General features: G+C 47.0%; 7 protein-coding genes across 7 annotated transcripts; 3 read left to right on the top strand and 4 right to left on the bottom strand.

Moving 5' to 3' along the window:
• Positions 1-20: 20 nt before the first annotated feature.
• Positions 21-2,681, bottom strand: BHQ10_002995 (uncharacterized protein; the record flags this gene model as incomplete). The annotated part of the gene is made up of 3 exons (XM_040875201.1): positions 21-1,909; positions 1,969-2,464; positions 2,520-2,681. The coding sequence occupies 3 exons, from the start codon at positions 2,679-2,681 to the stop codon at positions 21-23; spliced, it is 2,547 nt and encodes an 848-aa protein (XP_040731499.1).
• Positions 2,682-3,538: 857 nt separating this feature from the next.
• On the top strand, positions 3,539-6,807 carry BHQ10_002994 (uncharacterized protein; the record flags this gene model as incomplete). Its single annotated transcript, XM_040875200.1, has 3 exons — positions 3,539-4,430; positions 4,480-6,551; positions 6,613-6,807. 3 exons carry the CDS (start codon positions 3,539-3,541, stop codon positions 6,805-6,807), a joined length of 3,159 nt encoding a protein of 1,052 aa, XP_040731498.1.
• Positions 6,808-6,947: 140 nt separating this feature from the next.
• BHQ10_002993 (uncharacterized protein) lies at positions 6,948-8,721 on the top strand (the record flags this gene model as incomplete). Its single annotated transcript, XM_040875199.1, has 5 exons — positions 6,948-7,118; positions 7,184-7,366; positions 7,440-8,186; positions 8,238-8,430; positions 8,495-8,721. 5 exons carry the CDS (start codon positions 6,948-6,950, stop codon positions 8,719-8,721), a joined length of 1,521 nt encoding a protein of 506 aa, XP_040731497.1.
• Positions 8,722-8,965: 244 nt separating this feature from the next.
• Positions 8,966-9,562, bottom strand: BHQ10_002992 (uncharacterized protein; the record flags this gene model as incomplete). Its single annotated transcript, XM_040875198.1, has 1 exon — positions 8,966-9,562. One exon carries the CDS (start codon positions 9,560-9,562, stop codon positions 8,966-8,968), a length of 597 nt encoding a protein of 198 aa, XP_040731496.1.
• Positions 9,563-11,292: 1,730 nt separating this feature from the next.
• On the bottom strand, positions 11,293-12,969 carry BHQ10_002991 (uncharacterized protein; the record flags this gene model as incomplete). Its single annotated transcript, XM_040875197.1, has 3 exons — positions 11,293-11,323; positions 11,384-12,370; positions 12,428-12,969. 3 exons carry the CDS (start codon positions 12,967-12,969, stop codon positions 11,293-11,295), a joined length of 1,560 nt encoding a protein of 519 aa, XP_040731495.1.
• A 534-nt stretch (positions 12,970-13,503) lies between these two features.
• On the bottom strand, positions 13,504-15,031 carry BHQ10_002990 (uncharacterized protein; the record flags this gene model as incomplete). Its single annotated transcript, XM_040875196.1, has 2 exons — positions 13,504-14,046; positions 14,099-15,031. The coding sequence occupies 2 exons, from the start codon at positions 15,029-15,031 to the stop codon at positions 13,504-13,506; spliced, it is 1,476 nt and encodes a 491-aa protein (XP_040731494.1).
• A 537-nt stretch (positions 15,032-15,568) lies between these two features.
• On the top strand, positions 15,569-20,233 carry BHQ10_002989 (uncharacterized protein; the record flags this gene model as incomplete). The annotated part of the gene is made up of 5 exons (XM_040875194.1): positions 15,569-15,612; positions 15,694-15,837; positions 15,943-18,866; positions 18,919-19,076; positions 19,130-20,233. The coding sequence occupies 5 exons, from the start codon at positions 15,569-15,571 to the stop codon at positions 20,231-20,233; spliced, it is 4,374 nt and encodes a 1,457-aa protein (XP_040731493.1).
• Between the last annotated feature and the right edge of the window lie 1,056 nt (positions 20,234-21,289).

Below are 21,289 nucleotides of genomic sequence, written 5' to 3'. Positions count from 1 at the left end.
ACCTCAGATATATCTCAACATCATCGATGTGTTCGCGTAATCTCAGAAATAGTCCTTCGCCGGTGGTCAGATTCCGCAAAAAGGGCCGTTATCAACTCAACGACCTCCTCAGCAGTGAACTCCAGATGCAGCTCTCCTTCTGTCCATAAGAACTTGATGTCCGCTAGTGAGCTTTCCAATATATTTATAAGATACTGGAATTTCAACCAGTTTCGAACATAGACTGCCGCCATAGAAGTCGCACCAACACCTGGCTCAGGAATGAAGATGTCTTCCAGCGTCGAGAGTTTGTTGCAAAAGGTGACTAATGTCTGAGATTCTGCCTCTGAGATGTCGGGCAGGTCCTCAATGTCTATAGTCACTTTGTTAATGACCGATGACAGGAGAGAACCCATGGCCTGGAGAAGCGCTGAATGAGACAAGATTGGTTGCCACTCATTGAAAATGCTGCGAATTCGATCGACTGTTGCGTCAATAGCATTCTCGCATTCTCGTAGGAATGGCTGCTCCGAGCATTGGACGAAGCCCTGAATTCCATCTAGCAAGTCGGTGACAACTGTCCGTTGCATTTGCATTTCCTTGCTATAAGAAAGTTTTCCAAATCGTTCCAAGCCTTCCACATCGGCCGTAAGTCTAGTAAGTTGGTGTTCTTCCATGAGGTTGCGAACTTGTTCGGCAAGATATAAGCTGTCGTTATATAAGTAGATGTGACCGGCGTTCATTTTCAGAGAGTAAAATGAAGAGGCAATTGCTTTAAACATGGCTATTATCAAGGTCGGCAATGCTAATAAGCCGTTTCCTGAAGCCGAAACACGGCTCGCAGAAAATCTAAGATTACTTGTCAGTAAATTATCATTGTACTTTTGATCTCCGATGACTAACTCTGGGGTCGCCAATGACGCAGAATCTGTAACCTGTTGTTGAATTAAAGCAATCACCGAGTCCGGAATGTCGGTGATCGTATAATGTTCCGTCAATGTGATCTCCTTAGTTGCTGCGTGTTTCTCCGCTGCGGGAGCCTTGTGTTGTTTGTCGAATGAGGGCTGAGCCTCGCTAGCAGGTTTGTGGGTTTCAGTGCCAGGCTCTTCATCGACGTCGTCACCCCAGCCCCAGGCATCTTCGTCCTGTTCATCCTCATTTGCTTTCGCATTATCCTCCTCTTCCTCCTCTCCCAGCCCCCAGGCATCGACGTCATCCTCGTCATCTGCTTTTGGACCAGTTGTCACCGTAGCTTGGGGGGATTCTTCGGCTTCTCCTTCGCTTTCATTGCCCCAATTAGCATCCCAGTCATCCGTCACACCAGTATCCAGAAGGACATCATCCGTGTTCGTGACAACTTCTTTTTCAACTCTTTGTACTTTCTTCGTAGTACCCTTACTTTGAACAAGAATCCTACGGACTTGGTCCAAGGAATCCACTCTTCGACGGGTAAGCCAAAGTCGAGGAAATTGATTGACCCACGAAACGAGCTCTTCTTGACCTTTCCACCCAAGACTTTCAATCGAACCGGTAAATTCAGTCACTCGAATCAAGGTGCTCTCGAAATCTTGGACATCCATCAAGTTGAGCGGAATACTAGGAGAGAGCCAATACCCACTCAGCATGGATGATGTTTTTGGTATAATTACTTCCGCCACTGACTTCGACATTGATGCTGGAAGGGTTTCTTGTAGATAATGAAGGACTGAAAGAATGCGGTCGATAACGTCGGATATTGAAGAGGATGAAGGCTCGCCCACACGGACACCATTGTCATCTATAGATACACCACGGCTCTGTCCTGGATTCTTCAGCATAAGAATTGGCTGAATTATGTTATCCAAAAGCCCTTGCTGAAATGAAGTTTTCACTGCGTCAAACATGTCAAGACGAGATAATGATGTTATAAGGTTCGATAGCGCGGACTGCTCTGATATCTTTGTTAGACGTTCATTGCCTGGTTTACACATTTGTGGGCGCCAGACTTACCTGTGTCGTCTTTCGGACGGATTTCCAGCTCATTCTTATCTAATCGGACCTGACGACTCCAACATGACAGTAACAAATTGGCAATATCATTTCGCAAAGAGGATAGCATCCCTTGCACTAAGCTTGCAACATTGCTATATCTCGACATGTCCGAGCTTCGAACAAAATTCTCTGCGGCTTCGAGAGACGTAATGGACTCATTGATCTGTTCCCCTTCAACAGCTTTTCGGCCGTTGGAAATATGGGCATTAAATTTCTGAACCTCTTCCAGAACATGTGTAACTCCTTCATTGAAAGCGAGTTCGGTATTCATCAGCTGCACTTTCGCAGCGGCATCTTTGACCTGGGCATGCAGAGGCTGGGTTCGTTCGTGTTGGGCGACGATATTACGTGCAGTTTCTCGAGATCGCTCAATGTCTGCACGCAGCTGGCGAGCTTGAGACATCCATCCATCAACGTCCGAAGCTGTATCTCGGCTAAGTGAATTGATTTCATCCTGGAGAAAATGGGTCGTTAGCTGTAGTTAGGAACTTGGCGCTACCGGAACTTACTTCTATCTGTGCGCGGGCGACTGAAATATCTTGTAGTCCTTTCGGAAGGAAATCAGGGGTGACATTGGCAGATATAACATCTTCAGAGTCGGGGTATTTGCCGTCTGCTACAAAATCGAGCAGGGACTTGCTGACGTCGTCCTGAATCACTGTGGAGGGCATTGTTTACGGTGTCACCGAATTAATAGAGAGCTCCGAAGGTATGACGAAGGCAACATCGAGGGAGTCCGTAATGTTGGTCAATGGCGAGCCAAGCGATGCAGTTGGGATCAGGCAAATTTCATGGGAATAATCTCAAGATGGCATATCTCAACTGAGCAGGCGTTGGATTGGTATTGAAGAAAAAAAACATCTGGTTGTTGGTCGAAGAGGACAACTTGGGCAGCTTAGGATTTGGCTCCGCGGCTTTCCCATGTGACTTGGCGTCACTTCCCCCACAATCCACAGCAGCATCGGGGAAGCATCTTCCCTCAACATTCTGAACCAACAGAAGCTTGACTTGACAGGAAATATCAGTCTAGAGGAACGAAAATCTGAGGGGTCTGCTGTGTTCATGTCAAAGCTCTGTCTGCTGAGCTTCAAATATCTCTGAGGACTTTCGTTGACTCAGCGGGGTGAAAATTGCTTTGGAAATATATTTTTCGAATGTTAGTCCACTCTACCTACCTAGCTCTATTATCCATGAAATTGAGCTCATTAGACTGTTTTTAGTCTTCCGCAGCAAACCTGGCTGTTTTTAGATCTGCCAAAAGCATTCACCGAGCTTACATCTTCTAAGACCTGCAAGAATATCAGATCCGACAGCTTTCTCTGCCTGACCGATTAGTTTCGTGAACGCTGGCGGTGTTTTCTAGGTACGTGCCTTTGTTATACAATCTTCACCGCTCTTGATAGTCGCTTTCAGAACAACAAATAGTGGTTGATATTGACTATCGATTTATAGAAAGACATTTTACAAGTACGCGCTTTTCTTGAGCTACCTCCAAGCTCTACCATCACCTTCGCAGATTCCCCTCAACATGGCGGCTTCTCAGAAGAGTCACTTCCGGCAGCTACAAAAATTCAAACCGGACTACTCTGTCAATGAATTTACACAGTATGAATCCGAAAGAACGGGCATGAGGGTCGTGACCGTTGATCACAAAGGACCCAAGGTAGCTGGATATTTCGTCCTTGCGACCGAGATTCATGACGACTCTGGTTCTCCACATACTCTAGAACACCTATGCTTTATGGGCTCTCGAAACTACCGCTATAAAGGATTCCTTGACAAACTGGCTACAAGGTTCTACTCCAATACCAATGCCTGGACTGCTACGGATCACACCGCGTACACACTTGACACAGCCGGATGGGCTGGATTTTCCGAGATCCTTCCGGTATACCTTGAACATGTCATTGCTCCAACATTGACCGATGCGGGGTGCTACACAGAAGTACACCACATTGATGGAACAGGAAATGATGCAGGTGTCGTGTATTCGGAAATGCAAGCCATTCAGAACAACCAAGGCGAGTTGATCGATCTTCAAGCCCGGCGTCTAATCTATCCTGAAGGTGTTGGCTTCCGATACGAAACTGGTGGCATGATGGAACAACTACGGTCACTCACCGCTGATAGGATACGTGCTTTTCACCGCGAGATGTACCAGCCCAAAAACCTTTGTCTGATCATCACAGGAGAGGTTGATCATGATGATTTATTGAAGAAACTAGATGCATTCGAGGATACAATTCTGGATATCATCCCTCGACCAGATGCCCCATTCAAACGCCCTTGGATTGAATCCGAAAGGACGCCACCGATCAAAGAATCGATCGTCAAGGAAGTAGAATTTCCCGAGGAAGATGAATCATCCGGAGAGATAGAAATTAGATTCCTGGGTCCAGATTGCACAGACTCGATTCAAGGTAAGCTATCTACTCTTCCCGCTTTTGAACACATGACTTATTTTTATAGGTGGCGCACTGAACGTGGTGCTCTTATATCTTGCTGGCTCATCGGCTACGATTCTTGAAAACACGCTGGTCGAGAAGGAACAGGTTGCAAGTGCCGTCTACTTCTCTACAGAAGATAGGCCTGATATTGAGATCAAATTTACTTTGACCAGCGTAGCGACAGAGAAACTCCAGCAAGTCGAAAAGAGGTTCTTCGAGATCTTGCATGAAGCCATGGACCGACCTTTGGATATGAACTACATATCTGAATGTATCCAACGTCAGAAGCGTAGCTGGAAGTTTTCAACAGAAGGCTCTGCGATATCTTTTGCCGAATATGTCATCTCCGATTTCTTGTATGGCAGGAAAGATGGATCGACATTGCTAGACATTGCAAGCTTAAAAGAGTACGAGGCATTGGAAAATTGGACTGAAGATCAATGGAAGGCATTTATCAAAAAATGGATAGCCGACGCTAAGCATGTATCTATTTTGGGTATTCCATCAGCGAAGCTTGCCAAAAAGCTAAAAGCCGATGAAAAAGCAAGACTGGCAGCACGACGAAAGCAACTCGGGGAAAAGGGGCTTAAGGAACTGCAAGAAAAATTGGACTCTGCAATGGCAGAAAATGACAAGCCAATCCCAACGGACCTATTGAAGAGTTTTAAAGTGCCGGCGACTGATTCGATTCACTTTGTCACGACAACAACAGCGAAGTCTGGATCTGCGCTACGATCTGGCCGACCGGATAATGAACTGCAATCGCTCATTGACGCTGATAATATGGACTCTCCTCTTTTCATCCATTTCGAACATATTGAAAGCAATTTTGTTCAGCTTTCTCTTCTTATTTCCGCAGAGACAGTACCGGTTCAGCTCCGTCCTTTGTTGGCCGTATATACCGACGCATATTTCAATAGCCCTATCCAGCGAAATGGAGAGACAATATCGTTTGAACAGGTCATTGTTGAGCTTGAAAGAGACACGGTTGGATATTCTATGGAAGGGGCACGAGACTTGGGTAATGCGGAGATGCTTCGTGTTATCTTTCAGGTTGAGGTAGAAAAGTATGCTACGGCAATTGCATGGCTCAAAGAGCTCACATGGAACTCTATATTCGATGTGGAAAGGCTGAAAGCTATTACGACGCGACTACTTGCAGATGTTCCAGATGCAAAGCGAAGCGGTGATGACATGCTAGCTGCAGTATTTTTCATGACTCATTTTGCACCTGAATCTATCGTTCGAGCACGCAGCACGCTGGTGAAAGCTCGTTACCTGAAACGCATAAAGAAGCTTTTGCTAGCCCAACCCGAGACTGTCATCTCACAGATGGAGGAGCTTCGAAAATGCATGTTTCAATTCTCAAATTTCAGGGTCCTTGTCATCGCCGATCTGAAGAAATTACATGCACCGGTATCTTCATGGAAACATTTCGTTGAGGGGCTTGACACCAAGGAGGATCTTCGATCGATCACTAACAGGCGAGCTCTACTTAGCGAGGCCGGAAAGAGTCTAGGAAATCTATCTTACGTCGTTCCCATGTCAACGATCGATTCTTCATTCGCCTACGCTACTGCTAAAGGCCTTGACTCGCACGATCATCCAAGTCTACCAGCATTATTGGTCGCCATTGCATATATGAATGCCGTTGAAGGCCCGCTGTGGGTAGCTGTTCGTGGCACCGGGCTTGCGTACGGCACCAATTTCGGGTATAATATCGACCTTGGGACGGTAAACTTTGATGTTTATCGCTCTCCTAATGCCTACAAAGCGTTTGAATCTAGCAAGAAGATCGTCGAAGAATACCTCAACGGTTTCGTCGAGTTTGATCCCCTAATGTTGGAGGGTGCAATCAGCAGTATCGTGGTCAGTTTTGCAAATGAGCAGGCAACTATGGCAAGCGCTGCTTCAGGAAGTTTTATTCGCCAAGTGGTTCGCCTTCTACCGAGCGACTACAAGGAAAAGATCCTGAAGAAAGTCAGAGAAATTCCTGTCGAAGATATCAAGCAGGCATTAAAAGAACATATCTTGCCCCTTTTCAAGCCAGAAACTTCGAGTCTCGTTGTGACATGTGCACCAGTGATGGAAGAGGTGAGTTCTGACAACACAACTATGCCTTTAGTTAAATATCGCTAATTTTGCTTCTGTCTAGTCAATCAAGAATGGATTCGAATCTGCAGGCTTCAAGCCCACGGTGAAGCCTCTGAAGGACTTTGAAGATGACTATGGCCTCAAGGTTGAGGGTGGCGACGATGACGAAGAAGATGAAGATGAAGATGAAGATGGCGATGAGGATGACGATGAAGATGACGAAGATGACGACGACGATGAAGAAGAGGACGAATGATGAAGATAACATGATACCTGGGTTAAAGGTTCTGACGAACTACAATATTCGATAGACGATACATGACCATAATTAGCAAGAGAAAGCATCCTAGACTCATGTTATCAATTCCCGTAGACTTAGGGCTAATTTGATTTGCAATGTTTGCATATAACATAAAGGCGGAGATGTGCGGCAGTATCAAGCAACCCGCATACCGGCATGTTCCTGGCATGTTTAACTTGACACGAAGTCCTTTTCAGAACACAAACAAGATAGTGACAAATCGTGGTTTCTCTCTTGTGGGAATCATGATCAACAACCTACTTCAGGTACCGCCCAATGAATTTATTTGAATATCTTCAAAGAAATGTTCTAACTGATGATTGGTATGTAGGCGCTCGCCCGGTTCCTGGACCGCCCGCTCTTCCCGTGGAAGACGGTGTTGGTTGGCTTTTCCCTGGGTCAATATGTATTCGAAAGCTTCCTCTCACTACGCCAATATCGTGTTCTCCAGAATACCAAGCCTCCAAAGGTCCTAGAAGGGGAAATCACAGAAAAGGTCTTCGAGGATAGTCAGGTAATACCTTTAGCTCATACGTCATTGATCTATCTGGATAACTTCGAATAATTGACATTCAATATTCCCCTAGACATACGGTCGCGCAAAAGCAAAATTCGGTTTCTTTTCCGGCATCTATGGTCAGCTCCAGAACTTGATTTTCATCTACTACGACTTCTTGCCGAAAATATGGGCATTGACTGGCGTATGGCTCGTTCGTTACTTCCCGGCCTGGTCACAGGGTGAAATTGGACATACGATGCTCTTCTTCTTCGCTTTCAACATTTTGACTACTGTCTTGTCGCTCCCCATCTCGTACTACAGCACTTTTGTCCTTGAAGAAAAGTTCGGCTTCAACAAGCAGACCATTGGACTATGGATTACGGATATGTTGAAGGGCCAGGCTCTTGGTATTGCTTTGGGTGGTCCCATTATGGCCGCGGTGCTTAAGATCATCCAGAAGACTGGTAATGAATTCTTCTACTACCTCTGGATGTTTAGCATCGTCGTCCAGGTCTTCGCCATCACAATTTACCCGATTGTTATCTTGCCCATGTTCAACAAACTTTCGCCTTTGGAGCCTGGTCCCATCAAAACTGGCGTTGAAGAACTCGCTCAAAAGCTCAAATTCCCCTTGCATGATATTTACTCTATCGATGGCAGTAAGCGAAGCGCCCATAGCAATGCCTATTTCTTTGGATTCCCATGGAAGAAGCACATTGTGATCTATGATACTCTTATGGAGAAGAGCGAGCCTGAAGAGGTCGTTGCTGTCCTCAGCCACGAATTAGGTCACTGGAAGCTTGGGCACACTACTAAGCTGTTTGGAATTGCTCAGGTAGGTCTTCGCGCGGAGTGAGATATGAGAATAAATACTAACATGTAATAGGCTCACATGCTCTATATCTTTGCGTTGTTCACAGCATTCGTCAACAACAAATCATTATTCCAATCATTCGGCTTCCACAATGAGCAGCCGATCATGATTGGTTTCTTGCTCTTTTCAGATGCCTTGGCACCTATGGATGCTGTCGTGAAGTTCTTGATGAACATCCTCAGTCGCAAGTTTGAATTCGAAGCAGGTTTGTACTCCAACATTCACATTCTATGTGCCCGTTATACTTTTATTCTGACTATTTTATACAGATGCCTTTGCAGCCAACCTTGGACAGTCAAAGCTCCTTGCGCAATCGCTCCTCAAGCTCCAAATCCAGAATCTCAGCACCATGGATGCTGATTGGATGTATGCCAGCTACCACTATTCCCACCCCATTCTTACGGAGCGTCTGGCTGCGCTTGGATGGAAGGGTAAGGGAACTGAAAAGGCGGAAGACAGCGAGAAGCCTGTCAAGGCAGCGGACAGGGAATTGTAATTCTAGATCGGTACGGTTTACTTTTTTTTCTTCATCTGATGTATCAGCAAAATAGTTGAATTGTTTTATCACTTATGTGTTCTCCCGTTCAAAAAGTACGGGCACGTGAATGAACTCCGGACCAAGGAGGTCTTACTCTCCAAAAGGTATGTGCTAAAGAAAACTCAAATATACATCCCAACGCCGAATCCAACCCATGCAATCAAAAAGTGTAACCAACACCACCCAAGTTTGTTCTTTCGGTCTATTCACTCATCTCCATCTCCTCCTCCCCGGCTTCCTTTGCCTGCTGTCTCTTAGCCTTCTTCTCAGCAACCCTCCTCTCCTTCTTTCTACGCTTCCGCTCCTCTTTAGAGATCGCACCAGCTATCGGCATCCCATCCTCATCCACCTCAATCTCCTCCCCGGTCGTCGTATTTAGCAACTCAGTGCCATCCTCATCAGCTCCCAGACCCTGTCCCTGTTCCAATTCCCACTGTTCTTTATTCTCCCATTGCTCTTCTTGTCCTTCACCACCTTTCTCGCCGCCTTTGCTCTTCTTTGGTGTTCGCGCTGCTGCTGCCGCCTCGGTGGGTGTGACCAATGATAAATCCCGACCTAGTATTTCGCCCGCAAGACCGGCCTGGATGCGTTTGAGATTGTGCAGTGTGAGATTAGGTGCGGCGGCTGTTGTGCGTGAGGCTGGGCCATGTTCGGTGATCATAGCGCTGGGTTGAAGGGAAGGGTCATTGGCGGCGCGGTCGAGGTAGGCTTTGAGGAAGTCGAGGGCGGCAGATTGGGAGATGGGGCGGGATGTAAGTATCGTTGTTGGTGGAATGGGGTTGGGAGTGGCGTAAGACATTTTGTCTTTGTACTTGTCTTCCTCTTCTATTTCAATTTCGTTTTGAGTTGTCGCTGTTGTGGAAGTCGTATGAAAGTCGTAGATAGGATTCGGTATGTAAGCGTCGAAGGGGTATTTCCACGTTCAAAGGATCCCAAAAGCAATGCCCAATTTGAAAAGCGACACCAAATAGAAACGAATTAGAGGTATATGATTTAACCAAACGTAGTTCTAAATAGTCGCATCTCGAAACTTTTTTTCTGCCGGGTCCCGCGGGCGGCGAGCGGAGCAACCTCGAAATGTTCTATCCAAAAACCAATCACCGCGGGCTACTACAACGTTCGCATATTTCGTTGCGTGAACCACCATCTTTGACAAGAGCTGATTGGGACAGTCTTTTTTGTATGTATCTTACTAACAAACCCGGGAGATTTTTTTCTTCGCATGAGTAAATTGAGCTGATTCCTTTCCAGTCATTCCAATCCGAGTCACGCACGCATAACCTGCAATTATGCAGGTCTTTAGGTTTTCGAAGACGGCCATGCCAACAATGGCTTCAAGAATAGCACACAATATACGGTATGCCTACCTCTACTAGAACTGCGTGTCGACGTTCTACCGCACGACCAGACAGATCCTCTTAAACCGATTCACTGACTTCACCCACCAGGCCACAAATACGCCCAACACCATGGCTCCTCTCCTCACCCTCATCCTCGCGAACATACAGCTCCTCTCTCTTCTCGTCTTTCTCACTTAAACGACCCATTCTACCACCCAGCAACACCAACACAGCAACAACAACAACAACAACCCTTACGCCCCTCCTCAATCAAATCCGCTCCTTCTCGGCTTCCGCTTCACTCGCCGGAAAGCGTGCCACATACCGGCCCTCGCGACTTGTCCAGAAGCGTCGACATGGGTTTTTGGCTAGATTGAGGACGAGAACTGGACGGAAGATCCTTATGAGGCGGCGACTTAAGGGAAAGAAGGATTTGAGTTGGTAGATTCTTTGAATGCTATCGGAAAGGTGAGAGTAGATAGTATGGTTCCTGAAGGAGAGCATATTTGATTCCGTTTCTCGTGTATTATACAGATTATAAAGTTTTGTGGTATTATTATGGTTCTTAGTGGAATGTTGTACTTTTATTTCTCTGAAGACCACGGTATTTTTATTGGTGAAGTAGTCAGATCCAAGAATCGAAGTGAGGTGAGCCGAGTACTCCCAGACCTCCATTCACAAGTCTCTCAACAGTATTTCATTGTAGTCTTCGACATCAAGTCTGTACGATCTCAGGAATCCTTATGTGGTTATGTTGTTTTCGAAATACTAGCAACTTTTAAACTATTTCATTGTCATCATCATCTCTGCATCCACGAGTCATCTAAACACATAAAAAAATAACCTACAACCATCTCGAATCATGCTTCTATTCCTATGCAAACCAGTAAGAAATAGGAAACCCTAGGTTGTAAAAATCACCAAAGGAACATTTCCCACCAGAAAATAGAGAAAAGAAATGGAAAATGCAACGGGATATCAAAAAGAGATCGGAGTATCAGCCATTTTTCTTTGGCTATGCTCTCGATTCCCTTCATTAAAAAGATGATGGGAAATAGGAGTAAGCATCCTCGAATCGATGCCGGCTCGCTCGTGTTTTGTTCGCATTTTGGCAGACAGATAGTCCACTGCTTGGTAGATACATGCTAAGCTTTTGGAAGTACAGTCAAATAGATATGAAATGACATACTTAGTCCTGGACTGGCTCAAGGGTATTTCCACTAGCAGATCGTTAGTACGATAGAATCGGATATCAGAATGACAGAGGCTAGAGGACTTACGCAACAATGTTGGCCCAACCAATCAAACGCCAGTGCTTCTCGATACGACGACTGATGGCAATCTTCTCACCGATTTCGGTACAAGCAGGGTTGGTCAAGACAAGCTTAGCAGCATCGGCCTTGACACCAACAACCTTGGCACCGGTGGCGGTGGAACCAATGTTGACCATTAGAACTTCGTTCTTGGAGAGCTTCGCAACCTTGGCTTGCTTGCCGTCAGCGGACTTGACACCGAGCAAACGACGTAACAAGAAGTAGTTGACTTCAAGTTCAGTGTAGATGGCGGGAAGCTTGCCACGGAGACCAAGGACGAAACCGAGCAGACGATCAGCACGGCAAAGGGTAGGATCGATACGGGTTCCGACACCAATCAAACCACCAGGGACTGCGAACTTGAGGTCATTGCGTTCGGCATAGAGGGAAACAACCTTAGAGAAAATGGGACGGCACTGAACCTTGCCATTCTCATCTCTGGTGACAATACCAGGCCTGATCTCAATCTCATCATCCAACTTGAGAACACCAGTCAAGATGGAACCACCAGCAACACCACCATTGAGCTCTTCAATTCCAGCACCAGGTTTATTGACATCGAAAGAACGAATAATGATCATGTGGGGAGCGGCAGTGAAATCACGGATAGGGACAGGGATGTGAGACACAAGATGCTCGTTCACAGCATCAATGTTGTATTTCAACTGTGCCGAAATTGGAATAATTGGCGAGCCATCTGCCACAGTTCCTCGAATGAACTTCAAGATAGACTGGTAGTGTGATAGGGCAGCGTCTTCGCGCATCAAGTCGACCTTATTTTGAAGGATGATGATGTGACTCAATTTCATAATTTCAATAGCAGCCAAGTGCTCGGAGGTCTGAGGTTGGGGGCATGTTTCGTTTCCAGCAATGAGAAGGAGGGCTGCATCCATGACAGCGGCACCGGACAACATAGTGCTCATGAGAATGTCGTGACCAGGGCAGTCAACAAAGCTTGAAGCTCTGTTAGTATTCAGGCACCAATATCAAGTTCGCAAGGGAAGAACTTACGAAACGTGACGCAACAAGCGGTAGGTGCCGCTGCATCCCTCGCGCTCACATGGAGGATCCACTTCCTTTTCACTCTTGTAACTCTTGTAGCAGGTAGGTCTGGGACACTCGATGTTGTCACACTTGTAGATCTTTGCGTTGGCATAACCCAACTTGATGGTAATGTTTCGCTCCTGCTCGTTCTTGAAACGAATGGTGTGAACTTCTGAAATAGCCTTGACCACTGTCGATTTGCCGTGAGCGACGTGACCGATGGTTCCAATATTGATCGTAGCCTGGCGGGCAATAATCTCAGGTGTAAGGGGGGTGAATGTCGAGAAGTCCACGGTGTTTGGGTCAGGTTGCTCAGGGAGCTCTGGACGTTTGTATTCGTACACTGGAAGTTCAGCATCCTTGTTCTTGAGAGCGGACTTCAAGGGCTTCTCGAGGTCTTCCTCCTGGTCGAGAGGCTCCTGCTCTTCAATGTCGTCCTCGTGCTCCTGGCCCATGAGGGGCGAGCCGGGCTGCGAGTCCTCGTCTGAGAAGTCGCCGTTGGTAGCCATGATTGCGAGTGAGCCGTCCGTCAGTATCGGAGTCAAGTTTCTGCTCTTTGTAGGATAATCGATAGCGAGGTTTTTCAGTGATGTGAGTTCTGTTGTATTCGTTGGAAGTTGCAGATACTGAGGCGGCTGCTATGATAAATTTGTGTAGTGGGGAATGGGAGTAATTTATCGACGGCGGGCGACCTTGGAAGGGCTAATCCCGATTCATGCTAGCGCTACCCAATATCGAACAAGGAAGGTGTGACTCAACAGAGTCAACTCCATCTTAACTAACCCTACGTTACTCGAAAATTGCGCCTGGAAACGCATGTCACTCCTCATTTTGCTCATACTTGATTGATTGAGTATGATATCCGGTACCAAGATAGGCAAATTTTTTTTGTTTGACACATGTTTGCCCGGTTGTCAATTCTTCGGCGTTGAGTCATGGCACGTTAAATATGACTCTTTTGTACTGTCAAAGGCTTTATTCTCGTTGATCCATCATTGTATATTCATGCAAAGGACTTTTATGGTATATCATACATTTAAGGACTAATCTTGATCGCTGTCGCTGGACTCCTCCGGTGCCTCATCCTCCTCTTCGTCCGAACCCAAGTCGGACTCGTTGATAGCCTCCAAATCCTGGGGCTTCTGCATGACAAATGCAATCATGCAGGTGATCCTGTTGCCAGTCTCATATGAGTCGAGCAGTGCTGAGGATAGTCCCTCGCTAGTATTTTCTTTGATTCTCAAAGACCAGATACGGATGACTCCGTCACTCCCAGACGTCACCAGCAAATATGACCCTTTCCATTTGTCAAAATTCGACATGTCGAGAATTTCGAATCCTTTAATGCGCCCCGGAAGACCGCTAGCCTTGCCACCCACTTGGCCAACAAGTTGGGCGTCAGGTATTGTCGAAGAATCAGACGATGTCGATGTTCCTTTGGTCGAGTAGAATAGAACCCTGCCGTCATCCGTAGACACCGTAAGTAGCTCCTTTGAGCCGTCCTTGTCTATGCTAAAATCAGCATATTTCACTTTCTGCACTTTGGTCGTCGGAGATGGAATGGCTTTGCATCTGGGCGTTGAGTCCTGCACGAAGAGTTAGCGGTCAATACTGACATGCGGACGATGTGAAACCTACTATTCCGAAAATCACCACCCCCCACTCGAAAGCAATAGCGAATTCTTCTCCGGAATTGTCCCAAACAATTCCGCGTCCTTCTCCCGTAGATCGCTTACTCTCCTTGACGCTCTGTAGCAAGTCCTTATCAAAATTCAATACACCCGCCTTTTTGCCAGTCATCAAATTCCAGAGTCTCATGCATCTTTCTCCGCGACCAACACTTATCATCAGTTTCATACTCGGATGGACGGCGAAATCATTGATACCACATGGCACGCTTCCGGGAGGAGCTGTATCTCCTGTGGGTCTGCCTTGTGCTTTGGGTTGCGGTGCTTTGACCGTAGAAACCACATTCCAATCGCGGATTCTGGTCACAGATATAGTGTTGTCTTCAGCTGCAGATAGCAATTTGGACTTTGACGGAAAGTAAAGCGTCGTGATACTGGACGAATGGTGGAGAAGAGTTCCAACCTCTCGATTCTTTGGATTTTCAAGGATTTTATTTCCCGCCAAAGTAGAAACCGAGGGATATCGTTCGCTGACCATTGGCGGTGCCATGGAGATAGAGTATAGGTTTATACGTTCATCCGAGCCACCAGTAGCCAAGAATGCTGTTTGCGGTTGGGAGGAATCTGTATTGGTTGGCGGCGATAGCGCAAGTGTGCGGATTGCAGAGGTATGTGCTTGGAATAGAAAAGTGTCGGCAAAGCGAAGCGTGGACGGCGCATCTTCTTTTACTGATTGCTGATCGCTTGGGGGGCTAGCAGGTAGAGTCACAGTAAAACCATGTAGCACGCTCTGGTAGGATCCCGTAACGACCTGGATTGTCACGGCACCTGGATCATTCTCGGGCAGTTCGGAGCTCAATGTTGCTGCCTTGACGGCCTTGCGAGGCTGGTCCTGACCACTTTGGCCGTTGGTAGCAATTTCTACTCTCTTTCTTTTGGCCATATTGAATTCAGCTGTCGGACTGCGAATTGTCGTGGACTCCGGAGGCTTTGCTTATCAAACTGTAGCGATAAACAATAACTTTTTTTCGATCCTTGTGATACTGCCAGCCCACGCCGCCGGTATTGGGAAATACAATTTATCCGAGGTTGGATCTGATGCCACATTTCTGAGGCAGCAATTCTTTGGCTGCATTCAGCTACGGCTAAGGCAACAAGGCAGCAAGGCAACATCCCTTTCCTTGGAACGACACACAATTTTCCCTAGCCTTGGCTCAACCAGTCAACCCCCTAAAGCAGCACGCAGCAGCAATTTGTCCTTGTCGAATCCAGTCATCCGCCTGCCTGCCGCCCGCCCCCCAAGCAAAACCCGCCCAGGCCAATTTCTCGCGTCTGTAAAAAAGAGTCTGCCATCAAACCACCATCAAAACCGTCGATTTTATCATTTTCGAGCGATTTTTTCGGTCTGAATGCTATCGCTCTTCGTATATTAGTTTTTTACCACGCGTTGATCGGATGACGCGTGGTCGAGATAGACTCGATGCTCCGCGACGAGCTGCTTCGCTCCAAGAACGACGAGATAGCGTGAGTTAAAAAATTTTCCGAGCGATTTTTCTGAAAACATACATCATGCGACGTTCGTATATCGCTAACTGTGAATTTTAGACGATGTTTGCAGTCACGAAAGCGAAAGCTCAGTGAGCTCTATTTTGCGACCGTCGGATACTTAGGCGCGACCGACGGGGCCATCGCGGATACACTCTATGAGCAAAAGCAACAAGCCTTTCTCGACGCCAACGACCTCACCAGGTATGTTTTTTATTTCATTGTTTGGCACTTCTATTGATAGAGGAGTATTTCGATTGTTCTCAATATCACTTTTTTTCGTTGGTATATGCTGACGCGCATTGGTAGGGGTCGATTCTACAATGAAGCAACACTCCCTCCCTTCCCCAACTATGCCGAGATTGTCGCACGAGTACAAACGCATGCTCATCCTGCAGCCGGCGACATTACTTCTTTGGACGTGTCTACAGAACAACAAGTGCGATTACCAGAAGCGCTCGCTCTGAGCACCGAGGAGGTAAATGAAAAAGAGACAGCGATCAATAATGAAGTACAGAAATCAGTTGCGCGCGCAGACCTCGAGCAACCTGTCATTGAGCCGACAATCACGAAGCAGTCTATTGCCCAAAAAATTGATATTTCCGCGCCATTGACATCAGCTGTCGGCACCAAACCTCATTTTGCGACGCCTGGAACCCCAGTTAGCACACATGAGCATGGCGTGTCGAGCAACTTCACATCCCCGTCTCATGCTCGTCAAAGCCCGAAACATAAAGCTACAGAGCCCTCGGTTTCGGAAGTACCTGTTCAGGTGCCATCGCAAACTACGGAAGCGGGTCTCCAGAGCAATCAAGGTCGCAGACCATCTTTGGCGTTAGGAACGACTTCTCACTTAGACCAACCGCTTTCTCCTGCTTCTTCTATCGAACCATTCTCCACCCATMCCCCGGCGCCTGCCGCTGCATCTCCAGATACAAGTCCAGATGAGTCTGGGGAGATTGAGGACCATGCCGCTATATCAGCAAAGCCAGTCGGCGAAGCGCATGAAACATCGTCCGACAAAGTCGAGAGTACAGCTGCACCAATCGCACCTCTAACCCCAGATGAACAATTACGGTTTGAAGAAGCGCAATCGCTCAGGCGCAACGCGCAGCTCTTGGCTGCGAGTAAAGCTATTGGAGACCACGAGGAGCCAGGCAGCAACCCGGTTTCAAATCACATTGTTAAGGGAGATTTTACACCTTCGCAATTGGTTCCTCCGCCTAGTGATCAGAAGATAGCCCAGGATATCCAGCCAGCTCGAGCGGCGCCGGAGGAGAAACTCTCACCAACATCACCTGCTATTCCAGAAAGTCAAGCCGCTCGCGGCATACCTATAGGACCTACCCCTACGGAGTTAAAGGTAGAACCAGAGGCTGGATCAGTCACAAAACGGTCTTCATCCTCATCCACAACCAATGTTGCCGTACAATCTGTTCCGGAGAGAATGACAACTCGAGTATCGTCCGGTGCCATTCGACACAAGTCGGTCTCTGAAATCCTTGGGGAGGCTCCGAAAACTCAGCAAGTTGAAAAGCAGCCGGCTCGAGATTCACTGGCTCTCAGATCTCCGGCATCCCAAGGAAGTCTTGCTTCTATTTCACGAGTCGTCAAACAGAAGAAGGATCGAGAGAAGGAACGAACAAAACTTTCTACCGTAGTATTCCCAAAGAAGCAAATCGAGAAGAATGATTCATTCGCTATGGTTCGTCAGCAAGCAGGCGATTTGATATCTGGGCTGAATGAACAGCAAGATTATCTGTTTACGTTATTCCAGAACAAGGCTTATTCACCTCCTCGCACTTCGAATATTTCAACACTTCTGGCCACAGCCCACAAGACTTTGAGTACATCCAATCATCTTCTTGAGTACCAAGAGCAGATGGATTGCCGTACTCTTCGTCGGATATACGCTCTACAGAATTCCAATCGATGGCCACTACGTCAAATGGAACGATCTGCAGAGCCCTTGCGAGAAGGCACTCATTGGGATGTCTTGCTTGATCACGTGAAGTGGATGCGCACAGATTTCAGGGAAGAGCGCAAGTGGAAAATCGCAGCTGCGAAGAGTTGTGCTGAGTGGTGTGTCGAATATGTTCAAAGCGAACCAGAAAATAGGGCTCAGCTCCGCGTACGTACGAAGATTCCGTCACCAAAATTGGTGGAGCCATCTGAGGCAGTCAACGCAAATAACGATATCATGATGATGGATGTTCATGTGGATGAAACTGGCCCTGTTTCTCAACCAACCCCAGACCTCGTTCCTTCTGCTGAGGAAGAATCTGTGAGCGAGGGTTTTGTTGATGAACCACGATCTGATTTTAGGGATACTGTTGCACCAGCTGCTATATTCTCCCTTAGCTCTGAGGAATTCACTTTCTCCATTGACCTCACTCCTGTATCAGAAAAGCTGCTCGGCGAATTGCCAATTTATGCACCTATTGGCATGTTGGCAGATACTCAAATGCCCGACTTCAGATTCGAGCCTGATACAGATTGGAAAACAGAAGTTCTACCGGTTTCAAAGTTCTCGACAGGTCGAATTAGCTTTCGGGATGTCGAGCCAGCAAGGAAAAAGACAAGATACGACTACACCCTTGAAGATGATCGTGTGGAGACTCCTACTGTCGACATCACTCCCGAGCAAACTGACGTTGCTCTTTTCCGCCCGGAGAATAAGCATATTCGGGACCGCATTCACCCTGGCCATTCTTTCCGACCTCCTACTGAGTATCCGATGCCATCTGTTGGGTTCTTTGAGTCGAGACAATCTTCGCAATGGACACTCAATGAAGACGACGAACTTCGCCGTCTTGTTAAAGACTATTCCTACAATTGGTCTTTAATAGCTAGTTGTTTATCATCTCCATCTCTGTTTTCTTCCGGTGCTGAGCGTAGGACACCATGGGAATGTTTCGAACGATGGGTTGGTCTTGAAGGTCTGCCTGCTGATATGTCTAAAACGCAATACTTCCGAGCATATCACCAACGTTTGGAGGCTGCTCAACGTACGATCATCGCACAACAACAAGCTGCTCAACAGCAGCAACAGCAGCAAGCGCAACAACAGGCACAGCAAGGCATTCCCGCTCCAGCCCAAGCTTTGGTTCGTCGAAGAACAACCCAGCCTGTACGCGTCGACCGCCGCCGAGCTTCCCGCCATCTTGCCCTTCTGGATGCTATGCGAAAGCTAGCTAAAAAGCGAGAGACGATGCTTCAGAAGCAACAACAAGGTAAGGCTTGACGCTTTTTTGATATCGCAAATTGATACTAATTTGATACAAGCGACTCACCTCGCCTCTTTGCGAAAAGTGAACGAGGCAAATCAACCGAAACCTCCCATCACTAACCCAGCCGATTTCAGCAAATTGAAGTATGAACGCGAACAGAAGCTCCAGGAGAGGCAGGAACAATACCGTCAACAGATGATTGCACAACAGAGGGTAAGAACTTCTTTTCATCTGTTTTTTGGTTGACATATTTAACATTTCTACAGGCTAATCTGGCCGCGCAACGTGCTGGACAACTTCCAAATCAACAAGCAGCGGCAGTGAACGGTGTTGCTCGAACACCAAATGGCGTGCAACCTGCTGGCGCTCAACCGATACCCGGAGCTGCGCAGAATGGTGTGGTCAACGGTATTCCGCCAAATGCAAACATGAACCACGGCAATGTCATGCCCATGCAAGGTTTGCCGAACGGAAGACCGATGAGTAGCCCCATGCCACCGAATGCAATTGGCGTAAAGATGGTTCCACAGCAAAGCATACCCCAGCAAATGGCAGCGCGGCCGGGAATCCCCATTCAAAATTCGCCCGACAACGCAAGAGTTATTCGCGAGGCCAGCCGGCTTCAAGAACAGCAGCGTCTTTTGCAGTCTAGGCAGCAACAGGGTCAGCAAATGCCACAGGCTGGTCAGCAACAATTCCAGAGTCCACAACAGTTTGCTCAACAAGGGGCTCACTCGCCAAACATCAATGTCCAAGGCATGAATGGTAACCCTAATAATGCAGCCATGCTCGCGGCTATGCAAGCTGCTGGTGGGATGGGTAGTCCTTCACCGTACAATAATGCGCAAGGCGTGCCAACTGCATCACCGCGGATGGGCCAACCAAATCACCTGTCGAGTGGTGTTGTTCCTACAATTACAAATATTCAAAACCAAATACAGAGGACTCACCCCAACTTTTCTCCTGAACAGGTTGCGAAACTTGCAACAGAACGACTTCATGTGTACCAACAACAACAGCAGCGCATGACGCAAGCTGCCATGAATGCTGCCGTTGGGAATGTGGGCGCTATTCCAGCCAATTTCCAAATGCCACCAGATCCCAGTTTCCAAGGCTCGCCTCAACCCAATGGCAATATTGCAATCCAGAACTCTCAAGCACAGTTTTCGCCCATGATGAGAGTCGCTCAGCCTACTCAGCAGAACCGGGTACCAGTTGCAAGTTCGCCGTCTATGAATGGAAGCGTTCTCCCACAGCAGAGCCGGAGCGCTACCCCACAGACTCAACGCAGTGGAAGCGTTCAAACGGGACCTGTTCCAGGCACAAACCAAAGCCCTCATCCTCCTGCAGCACAAATGGCCACCAATTAAGCCATCTCTCTTTAAAATGTCCGGGTTAGCGCCCCAGGGACATTTATACTTTCCTTCCCGATTTATGTCACGTACGACCCTCATGCCATCCCTAAACCTATCAGTTTAGCCCTTCATCCTGTTTAAGCACGATCACGATTTTTTAATTCTTCTTTTCATCCCTTTTTTTCAATCCTACCTTCCTGCATTCACAAGAACTCCATCGGTTATTACGGACTAGATGTATTGGTCCTCCTTGACCAATTGGTTACGGCGTTAAATGTGTGGGCGGTATCTCTTGGGTTTGGCTTTGTCCAATATCGGCTTCTACAAGGGGATGTTTTTCAGTTCCCTTTCAGTATTTTGTATGATTAGCACGTGTTATATATAGTCTACTTTGTGGTGGGACTAGAGCAGTTGATACAATCAAGTCAATTGGAGGTCGGAGTCTTAGATTAAGTCCAATCTTTCCCAGTACTGCTCATGAGTATTTAGTTGGATTGTAAGCACGGTCGCTACTTGGGGCTTGATACCCATCCAGCCCTGAGTCCTATGCCAACTTGACTTTGTACAGAAAATACCAACAATCTCATATTTTCCGATCACTAATCGAAAATGAGTTCAGACTAAGAGTATCCAACTGTATTTACCCATTGGTATAATTCACCGAAATCCGACTATCCGTTAACTAGTTAAACCAAGGCTACGGAAATACCGTCGCTAAAATGTGCAGGGTTGCGGTATAGTTCACTTATCTCCGAATCCCGTGCGAGTGATATCATATTGTTGCTTTTTACGAAGACAGGCTGGATCATAAAATTCCTACGAACTTAATCATCTAGTGGAGCTATGAAATGTTGGATTTTAGGGGCTCAAATTGGAGATTGAATACGAATTCTCGTTAGGTCTCCTGCGGATTTCAGTGACGAGACTCCGTTTCTTAACTACAAGCTTGTTTTCGTATCTCAGTATAGGATTGCTATACGCTATACGATCTGGACTATTATCTGGGTATTCTTCAAAGTTTTTTAAGAACGGAATTAAGATTTAAGTATATCAATTCACCGCTGTGTTAGT

Source organism: Talaromyces amestolkiae, assembly GCF_001896365.1.
Source record: "Talaromyces amestolkiae strain CIB chromosome Unknown scaffold4.1, whole genome shotgun sequence".
Lineage (NCBI taxonomy): Eukaryota > Fungi > Ascomycota > Eurotiomycetes > Eurotiales > Trichocomaceae > Talaromyces > Talaromyces amestolkiae.
Note: the sequence above shows the minus strand (reverse complement) of the source record. Positions and strands in the feature narration are given on the sequence as shown.